Genomic DNA, 21,421 nt, shown 5'->3' with positions numbered 1-21,421 from the left:
AACATTGTCAAAAGCTTTCTCTAAGTCTACAAATGCTAGAAACGTAGGTTTGCCTTTCCTTAATCTTTCTTCTAAGATAAGTCGTAAGGTCAGTATTGCCTCATGTGTTCCAGTATTTCTACGGAATCCAAACTGATCTTCCCCGAGATCGGCTTCTACTAGTTTTTCCATTCGTCTGTAAAGAATTCGTGTTAGTATTTTGCAGCTGTGGCTTATTAAACTGATTGTTCGGTAATTTTCACATCTGTCAACACCTGCTTTCTTTGGGATTGGAATTATTATATTCTTCTTGAAGTCTGAGGCTATTTTGCCTGTTTCATACATCTTGCTCACCAGATGGTAGAGTTTTGTCAGGACTGGCTCTCCCAAGGCCGTCAGTAGTTCCAATGGAATGTTGTCTACTCTGGGGGCCTTGTTTTGACTCAGGTCTTTCAGTGCTCTGTCAAACTCTTCACGCAGTACCGTATCTCCCATTTTATCTTCATCTACACTCTCTTCCATTTCCATAATATTGTCCTCAAGTACATCGCCCTTGTATAGACCCTCTGTATACTCCTTCCACCTTTCTGCTTTCCCTTCTTTGCTTAGAACTGGGTTTCCATCTGAGCTCTTGATGTTCATACAAGTGGTTCTCTTATCTCCAAAGGTCTCTTTAATTTTCCTGTAGGCAGTATCTATCTTAACCCTAGTGAGATAAGCCTCTACATCCTTACATTTGTCCTCTAGCCATCCCTGCTTAGCCATTTTGCACTTCCTGTTGATCTCTTTTTTGAGACGTTTGTATTCCTTTTTGCCTGCTTCATTTACTGCATTTTTATATTTTCTCCTTTCATCAATTAAATTCAATATTTCTTCTGTTACCCAAGGATTTCTACTAGCCCTCGTCTTTTTACCTACTTGATCCTCTGCTGCCTTCACCACTTCATTCCTCAAAGCTACCCATTCTTCTTCTACTGCATTTCTTTCCCCCATTCCTGTCAATTGTTCCCTTATGCTCTCCCTGAAACTCTGTACAACCTCTGGTTCTTTCAGTTTATCCAGGTCCCATCTCCTTAAGTTCCCACCTTTTTGTAGTTTCTTCAGTTTTAATCTACAGGTCATAACCAATAGATTGTGGTCAGAGTCCACATCTGCCCCTGTAAATGTCTTACAATTTAAAACCTGGTTCCTAAATCTCTGTCTTACCATTATATAATCTATCTGATACCTTTTAGTATCTCCAGGGTTCTTCCATGTATACAACCTTCTTTCATGATTCTTAAACCAAGTGTTAGCTATGATTAAGTTGTGCTCTGTGCAAAATTCTACCAGGCGGCTTCCTCTTTCATTTCTTAGCCCCAATCCATATTCACCTACTATGTTTCCTTCTCTCCCTTTTCCTACTACCGAATTCCAGTCACCCATGACTATTAAATTTTCGTCACCCTTCACTATCTGAATAATTTCTTTTATTTCATCATACATTTCTTCAATTTCTTCATCAGAGAAGAGTAATAAGTTTATGTTAAGTCCCAAGTAGTTTTGCGATTTAATAGTTTTACATTTTGTCTGCTGCAAAACTTGAAAAATATTGCAAGGAAATGCTAAATTTTTTTAGTGGGAACATTTTAAAAATAATTTTGATTCTTTTTATGTTTCCATACTTTTATTGAAAATAAACATGAACTGTAACATAATCTGTAGTCGTGATTTACAATCGGTATGACAATAAGTGTACCAAATGAGGAAAAAAAAAATCAAGCAGTATTATGATTTATAAATAAAATTTGACCTATTTCACATGAAATGGTTTGGTTTCTTTCTCCGTTCATTTTTGTCCTGCTTATAAAAAGATATACTCACAAGGCGCTGATGTAGCTGGGATATACAATATTTTCAGAACCATTTGGTATTGTGTTGGGTACAGCAATTTCTTTCCCACCAGTTCAAGGGATCGATGTTACTAGGCAAGTATGCCTCAGATAAATATTTGCCTAATTTGACAATCACCGCACATCCCGGGTCGTGACATTCTTGGAGTCGAGAACATACTCTGAACAACTGCTCACATTTTATCCACACCAGATAAGTTGTATAATCTGTCTGTATCTTCAAAGAAAACAAAAGTTGTGGTATGGTTTTCAGATATCAGGAGCCAATTTCCAGCAAAATTATAATAAATGATCAGAAAACAGAACAGTAAACTTGTTCAACTTTTTAGGAAATACTGTCTCATTCATGACAGAAATGGACATACGAAAGACAGTAGAAAGATCTAATTGCACTGACAACAATCTATAGAACACTTAGAACTAAAGTGTGAAAAAAACTCTACCTTAGCTCTACAAAACGATTTCAGTACCAACTAAGGCATGTGGAAGTGAGTTTTTCACTGTAACAAGTAGAAATGAACAAAGGCATTGGAGATGAAATTTCTAAGAAAAGTAGCTTGGTACACACTATGTGATAGGATGATGAATGTTGACATCAGAAGAACTAGGAGTGAAGAGCTTAAAGGAGCATCTAAGGAATACAGGAACAACTGAAAGGACTTTGTAACAAGACAGGAGGATGACAGAGTACTAGAATTAATGATGAATTATTACTCTGGAAGACAGGAAAAAGTGGAAAGCTAAATAATTTCAAATAACATGACATAAAGGCATTACAGAAATATGAGCCATGAGGTAAGGGTTTGGGAGCAGGGGTTGTGCAGGGATGGACAAGTATATTTTGTAGGTTCAGTAGACAGCAGATTACCACTGTGGGAGGGGTGGGAAGGATAGTGGGGAGGACTTTCTCATTTAAAGGCACAACGAGAGGTGGGGGAAGGGGGGGAATGAGTATAGGAGTGTGGGTGCATTTGTAAGTTTTTCTTCAAAAACTCCTAAAACATGGCGTGTATGGGGAGTAGCAACTATCCTTTTCATTCTATTGTTACATTCCATCCTGGATTTTCCATTGTTTGAATAATTCATTTATTTGAACAATTTTATACAGTGGTAGGAGGGTGTACCATGAACAACATACTAGAAATCCTGACCAGTGGGGGAGGGGGAAAGTTAGTATAGGGGTAGGGATGCAGTTGGAGGTCACTTTTTTACATTTTTCTTGAAAAAAAAAAAAAAAATAAAAATAAAAATCATGGCTTCCAGTCAAACATATCCCAGTGCAAAATTAAACTACATTAAATTTCCTGTAAAACAGGTCCTATCCATTTTTTCTCTAGAAGTAATAATTTGCCTCTAGAAGTAATAATTTGCTCAAAGGCAGCGAGAGAATACCGAAAATCTTGCATGATGAGCATATGCTGTAGCATATCTAGTTTTTGTAGGCCAATTTGAGGTAGTTTTCTGACTTGATAGAACACAATTGCCCTACATAAATTGTTTGTCTCGACTTCTTTTATGCTTCTGAGGTACTTTGTAAACTTCCTCTATGAGTGTTTTCTGTGTTAATGCAGCATCCTGAAAAATTGATATATCTAGATTTTCTATTTTTTCCATGGCAGAAAAAAAAAAAACACAGCAGACATTAGTAAGATACGCAAATCCATACATACACAGGGTCTGTAGAGCCTTTTTTTTCCCAGCTTGGGAAACAGTTTTTTCAGCATGCGGCATGGGACACTGCTGCAACAACCTGTCACAGAATCTTGGTTCTGCTCACTAATGTCACCAGGCAAGCTTTTCTGACCAGACATGTTACCATTCCTTTTTTCTGAGTCACTGATCCCGATCACTCATTCTTTAGAAGGATGTGGTTCTCTGAATCAGTTCAGGAGCAGACCACCCATCTCTAATCCAGATGAACAAACTGAAGTGGCATCAGTATGTGGATAAGTTGAACATAAAGTTCAGATCTGCATATACTGCATCTGTTGACCTGTAAGTGGGATTACTAATATACTTTGCACAGTCTCACACAATATTGTCTTGTTACATAATTTCAGGGGTAATGCAGCTAAGGTCAAAAAAGTATTTAGTCTATATAAGTGTACAGTAAGAATATTTTGCAAAGCTGGCAATGAACATCTTGCAGGAGCTTCTTCAGGGATTTTCTTACACTTTTGTGTCAATGTAAATAGTCCCTGAAGACATTTGTGGCTAATAATAAAAGTGAATTTAGAATGGACTGTGAAATTTACAACTACAATTCATGAAGTAAAAGTAACTGCCATGTAGATCATTCATCCCTACCTAGGATTCAGAATGGGGTTTTACATCTGGGTGCACCAGTCTTTAACAGAGTGCTGGTAGGCATGATATAGGGAACTGGAGCTCCCCAGAGATTAAAAACCAAAGTAACATTTTACATTATTATGTTCTCATGTAATTTATCAGAATACTTGGACTTGAGAACATCTATTTCAGTTAAAACAAATAGTCATACTAAACAGTTTTTTAACATTTCTCATACATAGACAGTTATTTACTGAAACCACCAAATTATAGAAATGTTTACTACGATGCAGCAGGTGTGGATAGATTAGCACTTGTCGTGATTTTTTGTTAGTGCATTTTACAGAAGTAGCCTACAGTGGCTGCCCCTGCCTGTTAATTTGTAACTTCGTTCCACATCTCTAAAGGTACTTTTTCATGTATTTGCAAAACACAATGTATGAATGAATGGATTGTACTATGATTAGGACCATGCAAGCCAAAGCTATTAATTCATGCAACATGTCAGAACAAAGTTCACTGAAGCATGATTACAAAATTTACAAACAAAATAAACTAAAGAATTAATAAAGAACAGAAGAAATTGTGAGAGTATATGGATAAATAACACTTTACAAAGGAAAATTCTCAACTGTTGCAAGGAACTTCTATACAAAATAGGAGTATACCTTAATGAAACTTTTCAAATTAGGTTTGCAGACTTTGGATTTAATCACTCTTTTTTCCATTTCTCTTGTAAGCCTGTTGAAAATGAAACCTGCTGAATAGTACACAATGCTTAGTTATCAAAGTGGAAATCGTTTTTCTACCTAGTGTTCATTGAATGAATGTTGCAGTTTTTCTCCAAGTACCATTCACTCACAGGTTGTGTTCCATAGCATGTCATAAAAAGTTAAGAGTTTGAAGCAGTCACTACAGACTACATCTATAAAGCGTATATGAAGACAGCTATTTTGCAAAAAGCCATTGCACTTCTTAACTATCCAGCTGCTGTTTTTATCCAGTACTTCATACTAAGCATGAGAAATAATAAGTGTAGTTGCAGAGTTTCGTGCAGTGGTATGATGGAATGACACAAACACCATAAAAATACTGACTGGTGGGAATATGAGCATGAGGGTGGGGGTTTGTTCAATCCTCACAGTTTTAAGTTTTTATTGAATAACTCCTCTAGGACAAACTGTTTGAGCAAAGAGAGCAAAAAGATAATAAAAATCTCATGCAGCATGCATGCACTTTAACTTAGGTGATTTTTGAAGGCCAGTTTCAGGTAGTTTTCTGACATGATAGACCACAACCGTCCTATATCAAACTGTTCATCTCAGTTTCCTCTACATCATTGTGGTATACTGTAAGGAACTATCATTTACACCCTGTATATACTGGTAAAGTTAAAGTCTGATTAATGTGAACATTAGTGTTAGCCAGTGTTTACATACATGTGTTCAAATTTTCTAAAAAAACTAGAGGAGGAGCAGATAAGATTATCTTTTACTTTAATTTTGAATATTTCAGGACTTTCAGTTTCTTGCCCGACGTCTAGCAGCAATCTATTATAGACTTTTGCAGCAGAACAAGTATGCATAGTTTATACGGAAATTATTTTTACTTCTGTTGTAGTTGTGAATTTCACAGTTCATTGTAGTTCATTCTGTTATTAACTGTGAGTACCTTTAGGGAGTAAATATATTGGCATGTAAGTGTAAGAATCCCAAAATTCCTGATGATGCTTCTGCAATATGTTTGATTATTAACATAATATTCTTAAAGCACCATTCTGTAAACCTAACACTATTTTGACTTTAGCTGCATTGTCCCATTAAGGTTATGTCCTAGGACAGTACTGAGTGAAAGTGTCCACAGTGTACTTTAAGTCCAAATCACAGTTCAACACAGTGAGGGAGATTTCTCAGTACAAAGCAGGCAGAACAGAGCTTTATGGTTAACTTATCCATGCATTGATGCAACCACACTCCATTATCCACATAGAGACCCAGAAATTTCACATATGGAGTTTCAGTTACAGTATGCCCATTGATCTCTAATTCTGGTACTTATGTCACTTTCATATGAGTGGAATTATATAATGTGTTTCTGTGTGATTAAGAGTGAAACTATTTGCTGATAACCATCATTGGTAGAGATGTCTATGGGCCTTTTATCACTATACTTCGACCACCCATAGAAATTGTTTCAGATATCTTCCACTGTCTTTGGTAAACCAATTATGTTGGTCACGAACAGGAGTGAGCCAAATATCAAACCTTACAGGGCTCTGTATTTAATTCTTCCTGATCCTTAATGTTGTTTTATTTCTGTGATATCATTTGTTAATTTGACATCTATTTAATAGATCTCTCTTTTGATTTGTCATTAAAATGTCACATTAAATGAGATGAGAACCTAAGGTTGTCTTATGTGGTTATGACAAAGATTCTGATTCCCACATATATTGAATGAACTACTATATGCTTCATGATTTTTGGAATTGAAATATGACTATCGTGTTTCTGCACCTACGTGCAGCACTGTAAAGTGGTACTGTCCAGGCAATGTAGAGTAGTGAATTCAAAAGTAAATCATTATCAGTATACACACACATCCATAATCTGTGAAATGCTTGGCAGTGTGTACTCCCACTGTACCAATTATTAGGGATTTTTCACTTTACATGCATATATGGGGGCCAGGAAAAATGTCTGTTTTTTAAATGCCTCTGCATGCTCTAATTTATCTAATTTTGTCCTTATTATCCATATGGGAGTGATATGTTGGGGGTTGTAGAATATTCCTAGATTCATTATTTATCGCTGGTTCCTGAAATTACATCAGTAGGCTTTCTTGAGATAGTTTGTGTCTGTATTCAGCTGTCTGCCAATTCAGTTTCTTCAGCACCTCTGTGACACTCTCTCATGGGTCAAGCAAACCTGTGACGATACATGAGGCACTTCTCTGTAAATGTTCAATATCTCCTTTTAGTATTCTTTAGTCACTGGTCCCACACACTTGAGCAATATTCTATGAAGAGTTGTACAAGTGATTTGTAAATAATCCCCTTTGTAGTCTAATTGCATTTCCCTAGTATTCTATGAATGAACCAAAGTCTACCATGTGCTTTACTTATGACTGAGCCTATTTCATCATTCCATTTCACATCTCTACAAATTGTTACATCCAGATATTTGTTTAAGTTGATTGATTCCATTTATGACTTTTTGATACTGCAGACAAAGGACACTCCATTTTTTGTTTTGAAGAGTGTGCAATTTCAGACTTCTAAACATTTAAAGCCAGTTGCCAATATCTGCACCACACTGATATCTTATTAAAAACCATCTGAATATTTGTGCAGCTTTTTTTCTGCTCTCCAGAGTTTATCCTGATGGGGTGACATACTACAGTCACTGGAGTGGAATAATTGATGAAATTCAGGAACTCTTGGCATCATTATTTCTACTTTCTTTACTTGAATGGTCATTATCACGTCACCCAAGGGATGCAATATTTTCTGCTGATGGTTTGACTTTGATCTTCAGATGCTGCCTTAGTGTTCTATATTGTCTACAGATGTTTATCATTCTGCCTCCTCTAGCTACCTAAGGACTTTGAGATGCTCAGTTAGGAATGCACTGATAATGTTTGTGATAAGGTCAGTCATTTCCTTGATACAGCCTAAAACACTGATAATTTACAACACAGTGCCCAGTTTTCACGGCATAGTGCCCTCATGGCAGCTTTCTTTTAATGCATTGTCATTTATGCCAGCTAGATTAAGGAAGAATAAAGGTCTCTAAAATGGGGATCCATCCTACACCACCAGAAAATATTAAAACAGTGCTGGAAGAATGGAGTCAATTTTGATTTGATGATACCATATGAAGCTAGGTTATAATACACATACTGATAATGATTTTCATGTTGCCCACCATCCGAGGGGACAACAACATAGCTCCTCTTCAGAACAGAATGTCCAAGGTCACAACTTTAGTCTGGTGCAAATGGGTAGAGTAAGCAGACACAAGGCACCGAGACATGCTTGTGCTTTTCACAGTCAACTGAGTATGTCGGAGAGTCTTAAAATTGTTGCCTTTTGAGTGGCACAATTGTCTTTTCAGATAATGTTAAGTGAGTGGAAGGTTTTTTTTCAGGTATTTGTTACAGAAGCTGAAAATGCTACATCCGTTTACAGCAATGCTGGCGACATTGGGCACATGAATATTCTCACACTCTTATTTATGGTTCTGGATGTCCAGGCATCACAGATGCCTAGTAAGATCCTCATATTGTAAGAGTAGCAGTGGTAGTCTGTACAGTTTCCATAGAACATATAAGAGCAAATATGACCTCAAAAATGTAGGCATGAACTACTACAAACTGGTTATTTGTAGTGAGAATATGGGTATGCACACTTTTAGCCCATCTTCCACTCACATCGCAGCATCAGTGTATGCATCTCAATTGGTGCTTTCATACTCCTTATCTCTGTTACTATGAAGGTTGCTCTTAAGGCAGAGAAAACAGTTTACCAGGACAATGAGTTCTAAGGACTTTAAATACCTCTCTTATATACATATCATCTCAAGTTTCTCTTGGATCCATGTATCTTCAGTTGTACTAGAGAAACCATTCTCAATTGGTTTGAGTTTTCCTTTTTTCATATTTCCACTGATGTCTAAGGTGCGTGGTAGAGGGGAGGGGCAAAGAGGCCCTTAGCAAATTGGTATCATGCTCATCACTTCAGACATAGATCTGTCCTCCAACATGTGGAAGTACTTATCCAGTCATCTACACGAGATGTATGAAGTTGAGAATGACTTTCCACTTTCACACATTTTCCACTATTTTCAGAGATGCAAGACCTATTGAATGTAACAAAAACTTAGAACTCAACAGGAACTGAACTTCAGAATCTTTAGAAATCTTCCTGTAATTGTCACGGACATGGCAGATCATTAATCATTATCAGTAACATAAACGGCCCCAGTACAGATCCCTGTGGTACACCTATTTTAACTAATTCAATACTGGAGTATTCTTTACCTACACAAACAGCTTGCTTCCAATTCTGTAGGTATGATTTCAATAGTTTAAGGCTGTTAGCTCAAATGTTGTAGTACTCCATTTTTTTCTAGGAGTATTTTATGCTCTACACAGTCAAAAGCCTTACTTAGAGCACAAAAGGTGACTTGAGCAAATCCTTTATCCTCAAACACTTGATGTATGTGTTTGACTACTGAGTCTGTAGCATCAACAGTTGAAAAGTTTTTCCTAAAACCATACTGTGATTTGCTAATTATTCCTGCATTTTCAATGTACATGGATAACTGTTGGTATAGTACACATTCAAATACTTTAGAGAGAGCTGGGACTATGGAAATTGGTCTGTAACTTGAAGGTGAGTCAATATCTCCTTTTTTATATATTGGGACTACCTTAAACACTTTAAGACACTTTCAGCTCATCAGGAAAATATCCCTCAGTTATATACTTTTTTATGCAGTATGTTAACTGAAACACAATTTATTACTTTTTTTACAATGTTACAAGAAATGTCATATATGTCTACACTCTCAGATGATTTCAGATGTTTAACTTTTTTTAGGACGAGACTACATGGGACCTCAGAGGAGGTAAACATAATTGTATTTACTAGTGGTTCACAGACATCTTTTGAAAGAGCCAATGACAGATTTAGTGATAGCATTTCCTACTTCTTGTACTGATTTAATAAAGAAATCATTGCATTTCTGAGGGCATATACTGATTTCTTTACTTCTTTCATCTTTAGTAAAACTATGTAGCTTTGCATTTATTCATGGAGTTCTCAATACTGCTGAAGTCGTGTGTGCTTTTTGCTTCCACAATGGCTTTTTTGTACTTATTCCTACACTGAACATAGGCTGATCTAGCATTGTCAGTCTTCAGAGTTTTATGTATACTGTGCAACAACATAACATGCTTTTTCAGATTTGTTAGTTGTGCAGTATACCATGGGTTTTGTTTGTTTATACCCTTGCCTTGGAGCCTTTGTCGATTATTTTGCATTTCTTTTCGGAATGCAGTCATTGTATTGTGTCAAAAATGCTTTGAAAAACCTTTCAAATATTAGTTTTGCTGACAGATCTTTACATAGACTATAATTTGTGTCACCAGACCATTGGCCAAACCAGTCTCTATTAGTAAGGGACTTACAAAACTGTCAATTTTATCATTTGTGACCGGTCTAGTGATTACCATTTTTGGAACAGACTTGTCAATGTTACTCTTATCAGCACAGAACCTACTTATGTAATTTAATGATACAGAATCATGATCTTAGAATGCAAATACTGTCACATCACATGATTCTTCTGCAGTATTGAAACTGACAAAGATATTGTCAAAACATGCTTTATCTCTTGTGGGTCTATTATTGATAAAGTGCAGATTGCACTGTCTTAGAAGATTTTTGAGCCCAGTGACACTATGTTTGGCTGTTATATCAAAATCTGCATTCAAATCTCCACCTATTACAACATCATAATGTAACCATTTTGTCTTTCTGAATACATCTAACAGCATGTCCACTTTTTCCAAAGATACACTAATGTTACCTTTACGTGATCTCTATAAGACAACATAATGCAACTGCTTAACAAGATTCAAAAGAGATTGTGTAATGATACTGATTGACCTCTACTTACTCCTCTAAGGTCAACTTGGATCAACATTTGGTTGTGAAAATCCACAGTAGTAATGTATGTCAACCCACATCCTCTTTGTGGGTATCAGACACAACTTGTGCAGCAAAGGAGGTATCTAGTCCAGCCCCTAAACTTCAAGGAACTAACTAAGCAACAAAAATGAAGAGAGTACAATTCCTGACATGCTTTTCACAAGTGCCAGCAAAAAGATAGAGAAATTTCAAGTCTCTCTCACTACTGAAAAAACCATGGAATTTTATTGATTAGATCTGTATCTAAGTGCACTTGTAATGCCTACCCTTGTTAACACAAAGCTCACTACAAAACTGCAGTGGAATTACATGGCTTCCTAAATAAGTGTTTCATTATGACTGATCAGCTGTCTTTTAGTTTTTGTGTGAGTCTAGCATAGATAACCATCCAGCACATCTACTGTGTTAATTTCCATCATTGTGCAATGTTTCTGATTCATTACTGATGCAGTTTCAGTATAATACATTTTCAGTCAGTACAAAAATGATGATAAATAAAATGGGAAAAGTGGTCAGGAAAGAAAAGGAGAAGTTTGGTAAAGGATGGAATGTAATATAGTTTAATCACCTGTCAACAATGAAATCACTGGAGTCAGTGCCAAGCTGGACAAGGACAGGGTAGGAAATCAACCTTGGCAACCATCCTAATATTCATCTCCAATGATTCAAAGCAATCAGAAAGGGTTTGACCACCACTCCAACTGAATATGCAGCCAGTGTCCTAAACACAGTACTAACAGTTGGTAGCGTCTTTGGAGCAGTACTGAAGTCTTAAATTTGAAAATACTGCAAAATTAAGTATTGCACAGCACCCAGATAATATCAGTTTACTTTAGTAATATCCAATGCATGAAGTTTTACAGTTGTTGGAGTGTGAGGGGGTGGGGATGGGTTGGGGGGGGGGGGGAGGAGGAGAAGTTGCTGCTTCTTTAAAATTGCAGATTCAATTTAAAATTGAATTCTATGTTAGATTCAATTCTTGCTGTTCAGATTTTGCCACTTGAGCGGACATAAGTGCTTTCAGTGGTTTATTTTATAGGAGTATGAATGTGGCATCTATGTACAAATCCAATGGTTTGACACTTTATTAGTCCTAGGATTTTTTTCCTCCATTATGTAACAGGAAATTCAGATTTTGTTAGTGAATGCTGTACATAAAAAAAAGAAACAAGTTAAAGCATGGTTCACATTCCACATAAAACTCTCAGTGTAAGTCAGTGGTCACCAGCAGCATATTGACTGTTGTTGCAACATGGTGTGGTAAGTGCATCAGACTTAGAAGTAGTGACAAAGCATTTCTCTGTCTGTGCTGTCAAGTGATGTCAATGCTGCTGTGGAAGTACCAACTCTACACATTGGGCCATTGTCAGTATATGCTGGCTAACTGCCTGCCATCATAGTAGCATCACAATCCTCTTGTAGAGTGGCTTTGTTGATCGCTAGTACTTTACAATTTTCATCTGTGACGAGATGTGACCGACATGCTGAGTTAGCTAATATGAAGTCCAAAATGTACTGCAGTACCAACCAGTTACGAATTGTGGTCAAGCCACAAGGAGGCTACTGTGGGAAGTGTGAAACATGTGGTAAGAGGAAAGTGCGCTGCGTACATGGGCAGTACCACATGCGAAGTTCTTGTGGCAAACATCAGCTTTATCATTATTAGTAGTTGGCAGTTCAGACTGTAATGTTGGCGTCAGGTGATATGCTCTCAAGCTGCTGCTACTTCTCCTGGTGCAGTGCTCATAAGGGCATGGCCTATTTCCTTCCCCATCCTTGACAGAATCTGAGCTTGTGCTCCATCTCTAATGACCTCGATGTCGATGGGACATTGAACTGTACATTCCTTCCTTCCTTCCTTCCTGGTGCAGCGATATGCCTATCTGACATTACAGCCAGCAATGCACTGCCTTGCATGGGATATGCAAGCAGAGGAATTTTAATAATGAAAGAAAGATGCATGGAAGGAAGCTTAGGGTTGAGCATATCTTCAAGAAGCAGAGTACAAGCTGGGATTGGACAAGCGTAAGGAAGGAAATCGGGCATGTCCTTTTCAGAGAAACTAACGCAGCATTTGCCTTAAGTGGTTGAAGTGAACTACAGAAAACATAAATCTGGGTCGCCAGAGGAATACTTCGATCCTCGTCCTTCTAAATGCGAGTCTAGTGCCTTACCGTTGTGCCACATTATCTGATCTGCATCAGTTCCATTGACTAGGGTTGGGCTGATGAAATCACATAATTGGGCAACGCAGGACCAGAAACTTGTGTCCCAACAGTTGAGTAACGGTATAATTCCTTCAAAGACAGGATTAAGTGCAACAAACTCGTGGGAATGCGTGCCAAGACCTACAACAAGCTGATTTAGCTAGAAAAAAAAGGGAAAAAAATTTGCAGCTGAAGTCAAAGAAATATAGAGCTACTATAAATTACTCGTTCACTTTCAAAGCTCTACATTTTTCCTAAGTACTGCAAATATGGTTGATGGATGAATAGAATCGTAATCTCACCAAGCTTGCTTGCATTGTGCCTACCGGCTGGCGTTGCAATGCCTAGACAAAATGCAGCAAGCACTTGAGGTTGAACATTTCGCGTCTGGGTTGATAGTCAGCGACGAAGCAACCCTCCATTTATCTGGAAACGTTAATCGCCTCAGTATGAAAGCGTGGGGTATTGAAAATCCTTATGAAACCGTGAGCGTGAACGAGGTAGCCAAAGGTTAACGTTTTCTGTGCAGTGTCACAGACGAAGGCGTAGGCGCCTTTTTTTTATATGACGGGTATCTCTTATCTTCATATGTTTTAGTTGTGCTTTTTTCCACAACAGACTGCTGGTTCAGAGAATGTTATCTTCCAACAAGACAGTGCACCAGCTCATTGGAGCATCGGTGTTCACCATCGCTGGATTGGGCATAGTGGTGAAGATGATACGGTTCCATTCCCTTGACCTCCATTTCGCCTAACCTAACGCCTTTTAACTTTTTCCTTTGGGCGTACATTAATGGCTGTGATTACGTACCTCCCGCTGCCAAGAACACTACAACAGCTCAGAGAACGCATCAGTGTTGCTGTGATGACCACTGACAGGATGTTTCTGCATAAGGTATGGAACGAACTTTGTTACCGTTTGGGCGTCTGTTCTGTGACCAAGGGGATAGTCATAGAACATTTGTAGAGAGCAAAATGAAAACTTGGCGAGAGTATACTTCTATTCATCAGTCAATCGTAATTGTACATGTAATAGTTAGGAAAATATAGAGCTTTCGAAACGAATGAATTATTTACAGCAGCCCTGTATAACCGTACATTGTTGGCAACGTCGGGTGCAGCAGACATATAAAGATGAAGAGATTGGCGCTATATAGAAAGAAGTGAGGGAGGGCATCAAATTAGTTTAAGTCAGAGGCCCATGAAAAACATTGGTAGTACTGCATTAGTACACGCGTATGCAACACAGAATAATTCATTATAGCAGCAATTGCTACAGTGTAGTGTAGGTCTCAGCAGGTTGCAAGCTCGAAGATGTTATTTGCTGTTTTGTTATCGGACCAGCACGGCACCAGCGTTGACCGATTACACCCGTGTAGCGTCAGTGACAGAATATTTCAGCGTGTTATTACGTATTCTTTATGAGCTATTAGCTACTATGAACCATCTCGAAGAAAACGTCCTCTTTAGCGTGTAGCGTCAGACAAGTTTGTGTTACATAAAAGCGGCAGATGAAATTTCTGACACAGTAAAACTGTGTGCCAGACCGATACTCCAAGCTGGAAACGGAGAGATCCTGCGCTGTACGTAAATCAATTAAAAAGTTTCAATGCGCCGTATGCTGCGTTGCACACAGTATATTCAGTGAAGTGCCGCAGTGAGGTACACCGGCACCATGCACTGACTCAACCGCCACTAGAGGCGTCGCGATAAAATTTTCCCCAAAACACAAAAGCGAAAACTGAAGTGTTTCCTGTAAAGACGAAACAAGGAGCAGTGGCTAGGGCACAGGTCTCGTAATTGTTAGCGGAATAGCTTTATCTCCTGCCCGTCTATCCCGATTATGCTTCCCGCGTTTCCACTGATTTCTCCCCTAATAAACTGTTCTTTAAACGCAGGTTCGAATCCTGCCTCGGGCATGGATGTGTGTGATGTCCTTAGGTTAGTTAGGTTTAAGTAGTTCTAAGTTCTAGGGGACTGATGGCCAAAGATGTTAAGTCCCATAGTGCTCAGAGCCATTTGAACCATTTTTTCTTTAAACAGGCCAGGGCAGCTTTCTTTTCCCACGTTTACAACAGCGCTTATGTTCAGCCTCTAATAATCTGGTCGTCGACAGGACATTAAAATCTGGCTTCCTTTTTTTGATACATTAATGCGGATAATGGGGACGTACTCTGTTCAACAAGCTCCGTTTCTAAACATCTGGATACTAAGGAAATGTTAAGAGCTGGTTTCTATGTGGCATATTCACGATATTAAAGAACTATTTTTACACGCACTTGCACCCTAAAGTAAATTTGCAATTTTACGTGATGGTACGTCGTCTAAGTAGAGCAAATTGCTAGCAGATCAAAAGTTTTTAAACGCCTTTAGAAATATAAATAGATGTAAGGTTTTTTGCAGCCAGACTCCAATGACGTAATTAAGTAGAAAATAACAGTCCACAAATAATGGTAGTACGGAAGATTGTAGACAGAGAGAAACAACTACCGGTCATGTATTCAACTCACCTTCAGCATGTGCAAATCGCTCCCACAAAAACCGGCAAACGCTACTTTGATGAGGACATCGGTATCGTGACTCACTTTCGGGACGGGCACGCGTTTTAAACTCAGTGACAATGTCTTCGGATCGAACTGCAGCGCATCCATAACGTCTGCCGGCATCTCTGCACTGCTACTGTATCACGCACTACACTCTCACTTCTCGCGTAACCGCTGTGCTGACCTGACGCTGTCTCGTGCTTTTAAATACCGCCTTCGGCAAGTCACGTGACCACCGACGCTGCGCCTCTTAAGTTCTTAACGGCATCGCAGCCGAAGCATTCATGTTCAGCGCCTTCACCTTCTTTTCAAGAGACAGATAACATTCTTTTGGAGTCGGATAAACGCTTTCCTTCGAAAGCGCCGGGCCATTCCAGAAGCTTCCCTGGTAGGCGGTACTGACTTCCCCCTCTCAGCTGCTCGCGACAACAAGCGCTGCCTACAGAGGCCGTTAATGGAACGCCAGGATCTCTAGCTAACCACAGCGAGATTATGCCCTCTAGCCAATACACTTTAGTTCAATCTACGCGGGCAACACAGATTAAACATTTTTCGAAAAATACTCGGAGAGTAATCCCTCTAATAACTTAACTCGCAAACATTACTATCGGACAACCTCTAAGTGCACTTTAATATTTTCGTTCTATTTTATCTAGCATGCAATGACTGCAGAAAGCCTATGATTATTTAAAAAAAGTTTTTTTTGTTACAAAATATAATTTACTGTTGCAATCACTATTATTGTTTAGATATTTTTGTACGACGAATCCCGGAAAATAATTCCCTGTATGAAGTGCGTTTTTGTAGTACTACGATACTTCTAGCCGTATGACTGTCGTTTGTGTGCTGCTGGATTGTCCTGGTGCTTTTACTGTAATATGAACACGCGCAGTTTTATAATCAGTTTGTGTCTTTCTCTATAATTAATAGCGAATTTGGCTGTAACCCTTATTTACGGATTTGTTTTTGTCCTCTTACGCAAAATTTCTATCTACGAGGACAGAAAAAGTCCGTGAGTAAAAGTTACTAAGAAATTCGCAACTGTCGATAGGGGAGGATACATTAGTAATTACAAAATTGCGTGTGTTCATTTTACTCTAAAAGTACCAGAATAAGGTAATAACTCACACATCGCAAACATAACGGAGAAAAATACCACAGTACACGAAAAACACACTTAATAATTGTGATTATTTCCCGAAACGCGGCGTTTGCAAAATAAACCCAGAAAAATCTTGACTAGCAGCATCGGTTATTTTTAGCGTAACAAGCAATTAAACTGATGAGCTGGAACCTTACGATCGCCGCTCACCGCCAAGGTCGAATGCCTCCTGGAGATTTTGCGGGAAGGAATGTAAACGAAAGAAAGGCGAATAGGCGGTTATTACAGGGAAGATAAGGGCTGCAAATACGGAAATCCACTGATACAAGCGGTTTTGACCAAGGGAACATTGTTATCGTTCTGCGGCTGAAAACGAGAATCTCTGAAACGGCGAAGCTGCTCTCCTCTTGGCGTAATGCTGTCATGAGCACCTCTGGAAAGTGGTTGAAGGATGGTGAAATAACGAGTAAGTCGTCTGGTATTGGACGTCCATGTCTCATCACAAAACGTAGAGGTCAAGGGTCCTCCACTGTGTAATCAAGGAAAGGCAGCGATCTGTGGCAGATTTGACGACAGAGTACAATGCTGGTGCAGGCACGAGTGTTTCGGAGCACACTCTTCAAAGGCCATTATTGAACATGGAGCTCCACATGTTCCTGTGTCGACCAAAAGACATAGTTATGATTCTAGTGGGCACAGCATCACTGAGTTTTCACCGTGGATCAATAGAGACGCTTCGTCTGTCGAATGAATCGCATTTCTTGTTACACCAGGTCGATGACTGGATCCTTACGCGCCATCATCCAGGCGAATGGCTGCACGAAACATGCACCGCGCCACAAATGCAGGCCGGTGAGAGCGGAATTACGAGGGGCGTTTGAAAAGTCCGTGCAAAAATAAAAACTACTCATGTGTTTGGGGTAAACCTTTTCTATTTTTCGACAGTCTCCCTTTAGACTTATACACTTCGTCCAACTCTGTTCTAATTTGTTGATCCCTTCCGAATAATAGGAACTGTCCAAGTCTGCAAAATAGCTATTAGTTGCTGCAATCACCTCCTCGTTTGAATAAAATCTTTGTCCCGCCAGCCATTTCTTCAAATTCGGGAACAAATAGTAGTCCGAGGGAGTCAAGTCTGGAGAGTAGGGGGGATGTGAAACGAGTTGGAATCCTATTTCCATTAATTTTGCGACCACAACTGCTGAGGTGTGTGCTCGTGCATTGTAGTGATGGAAAATAACTTTTTGCGGTCCAATCGCCAGCGTTTTTCTTGCAATAACGATGAATAATATTCACCAGTAATATTTACCCTTTTCCAGATAGTCGATGAGGATTATCCCTTGCGAATCACAAAAGACAGTCGCCATAACCTTGCCAGCCGAGGGAATGGTCTTCGCCTTTTTTGGTGCAGTATTCTCCCTAGGTAACCCATTGTTTACATTGATGTTTGGTCTCAGGAATATATTAATGTATCTATGTTTCATCCACAGTGAAGAAACGACACTTAAAGCCCTGAGGATTCTTCCTGAACAGCTGCAAACCATCCTTGTAACACTTGACACAATTCCGTTTTTGGTCAAGCGTGAGCAGTCGCAGAACCCACCTTGCAGATGCTTTCTCATGTCCAAAAGTTTATGCAAAACATTATGTACTCGTTCATTCGAGATGCCCACAGCACTATCAATCACACACCTTAACTCTTCTGTCATCCATCACCATATCATGGATTTTATCAATGATTTCTCGAGTCGTAACTTCCAGAACGTTCAACATCACTTGTGCCCATATGGCCGCTCCGAAAATTTTGAAACCATTTATAAACTGCTCTAATCGAAGGTTCAGAGTCACCGTAATGTTTATCAAGCTTCTCTTTAGTCTCCTGAGGCGTTTTGCCTTTCATAAAGTCTTTTTCGTCCATTTTTTGACAATCACTCGACTTCCTTGATTCACACGAATGCCAAACACAAAGAAATAGACCAATATGGCTGAAACTTGGTGTGCGTTCTTCCATGGAGTAAATATCTCTGAAGTGAGATTGTCACGCGTTTTCGGGACTTCGCTGTGCGTGTGTGCTTTTCGCAGAGTTTGAAGTTTATGATATCAAGAGTTTTGGTTGTGTTTCACCGTTTGTTGATAGTGCAACAGCGATGGTGAATTACTGTTGTTGCTACGGATGCAAAGAAAAATATGTGAAAGGAGGGATAGTAACTTTTCATGGGTACATACCATGTAGCTCTGATTATAGTTATCATATGTAAGAGACACTACATATGTTTAAAAATTTCTAAACGCATTATAATTAAGGCTTGATTCTGTAGACCTATTTTTCTACGATTTTATGACTCTATAATTGATATTACGGCTCGTACAAAAGCTTACAAACAATCGCTTCCTCTCGTAAATTTGCTAGTGGAACAGGAAAGGGAATGGTTAGTTGTTTCAGCAAATACTATCCTCCATTCATTTATCAGTGACTTGTCGATTATGTATATAGATTACTCAGTCTACTGTTTATTTAATAAACTGGGAGCAAGTATGTAAAATGCGTAAATAAATACTTCAAAGTGTCACCAGTAAGAAAAATTGTGCTTTAGGTCGCAAAAACGAGAAAATAAATACGCAGAAATAGCAGAAAAAAAGGACGAATTAGCAGGGATATAATCGCTAATGTGTGACAAATTCGGTGTTTTCCGGACACTTGCAAAAGTACTAGCGTACTGTCAAGTCCTTTTGTAAGACTCACTGCAAAAATGTACGTCAGGCTCTGTAATACTATAGGGTGCCGTATCATCCCGAAAACTGCCAAAAATCGAGTGCATCTGAACTGTGACACCTATTGCAAAGCAGAATCCGCCTGACATTCTAAATATACATTCTAAATATACAGGGCGCTATACGGACAAACACACGACGTCCCGAGATCACGCGACCAGGCCGGTAATGTCTGTTACTCTGTTGACAACACAAAATCTGTTCTGCGCATGTGAATGCTCACTCCAGAGGTATTTACTCTATGGTTCTTTGCAGAGATGCTACTAACTAAACATGGCCTCGATACGCGCCGCTGGTGCCATCTCTCGGACTTTGCACGGACTTTTCAAACGCCCCTCTGTGGTAGTAATCGAAGGCATCATGACAGCAGTGAACTACGTGAACATTATTGCGGACCACCTGCCTCGATTCATGCTTGAAGTCTCCCCATACAGCGATGACATCTTCCAGCAGGATAACTGTCCGTGTTACAAGGGCAGAATCGAGTTGCTGTGGTCTGAAGAGCATTGAAGTGAACTCACTTTGATGACATGGTCAGCAAATGTGCCGGACCTGTACTCACTGGAACATATATCAGGCGCCAGATGCATGACACTAAACAACTATCTCGTAATTTACGGGAATTGCTTGACCTGTGCTTAGACATCTGGTGCTACATACTTCACGAAACATGTAACGGACTTGTAGAATCCATGTCAAGCGGAACCTCTGATGTACCGTGTTTCAAAAGTGCAACCACACGCCGTTAACATTCATGTGCTCACGCAATTTGAAGCAACGTTAGCGCTCGCGCGGCAGCATTTACACCGCCACGAATTGGCTTTCGTTTTCGAATGGTCATGCATTATTACACTGGGCTATAGAGTCAAATCAGTCAGTGTCAAGGTCACGCTCCGTAAAGTGAGTTGATAGATAACCAGGGATTACTTGAGAATCAGGTGTGTAAATAGTTACATGTTGAAGAGATGGTGTAAATGCCGCCCATGCGAGCGCCCCAAGGAACAGGTGTTCATAATGTTTTGCCTCATCGGTGTACAAAGCATTATGAACGTACACGGAGATCATCTTTCTCCGCGTCACTTACCACGGCACAGTTGAGCTTCAACTAATGTCACATCATAGTAATCCTTTGTGTGAGCACAGTGCATTAACATTGTAGTTCAAAGACTATGGTGATGAAAGTCATGGGATAGCGATATGAACGTATAGAGACGACGGTGGTATCGAGTACACAAGGTATAAAGGGGCAGAGCGTTGGCGCAGCTGTCATTCGTCCTCAGATGATTCACGTGAAAAGGCCACCGACGGATGGCCGCACGGTGGGAATTAACAGACTTTGAGCATGGGGCATTCTTTTTTCGGAAGTCGTTAGGGAATTCAATATTTCGCGATAAACAGCAGTGGCGGTAGAGGGGGGGGGGGGGAAGGGGGGGGACAGGGACACGTTCCCAAACGCTGTTAATATAAAACATAAAAACATCGCTAGTTTGAACATTGTACTCGTGTTCATGACCCGCGCAATTTGGAACTGTGGCCGGTAGATGGTTGGAGTAGAGGCACTGCTGTTCCTATTCGATATAATTTAAACATGAAGGTTGACAATCTGTTACTTGTACAACGAACGTGACGAACGTGATCAATTCAGCAGTTGTTTGTTGGAAGCAAACATTATTGTGTTTGCTTCCCGCTGCGCGTTAAACAGGAGACAACATGAGCGGTTCTAAACGACAAAAGACACTTCACTGGTTTCTTTGTAAAAACTTAGAAGGTGAAAATTAAATTATCATTGGAGAAGGAGCATCACTTCCAGTAACTGTGGATTCAGCTTCTACTAGTAATTTCTCTGTAAGTAATGTGAGTGGTTTATGTGATGACGAGACTATTGTGGATGAATATCAAATCGGTCATTTGGTGAGCAGAAGT

The 21,421-nt window shown here is 39.4% G+C and overlaps 1 protein-coding gene across 1 annotated transcript in view; it reads right to left on the bottom strand.

Annotated features, from left to right (window-relative positions):
- LOC126457200 (uncharacterized) overlaps positions 1-15,871 on the bottom strand; it is a 72,157-nt gene extending 56,286 nt beyond the window's left edge. The window contains exon 1 of the mRNA XM_050093300.1: positions 15,592-15,871. Within this exon, the coding sequence (XP_049949257.1) occupies positions 15,592-15,747 (156 nt within the window). The 5' untranslated portion in view covers positions 15,748-15,871. The remainder of the gene's footprint in view (positions 1-15,591) is intronic.
- Positions 15,872-21,421: the final 5,550 nt, after the last annotated feature.

The sequence above is a fragment of the Schistocerca serialis genome, chromosome 2 (genome assembly GCF_023864345.2).
Source record: "Schistocerca serialis cubense isolate TAMUIC-IGC-003099 chromosome 2, iqSchSeri2.2, whole genome shotgun sequence".
Taxonomy (NCBI): domain Eukaryota; kingdom Metazoa; phylum Arthropoda; class Insecta; order Orthoptera; family Acrididae; genus Schistocerca; species Schistocerca serialis.
The sequence above is the reverse complement of the archived record's forward strand: the minus strand, read 5'-3'. Positions and strand labels throughout refer to the sequence as shown.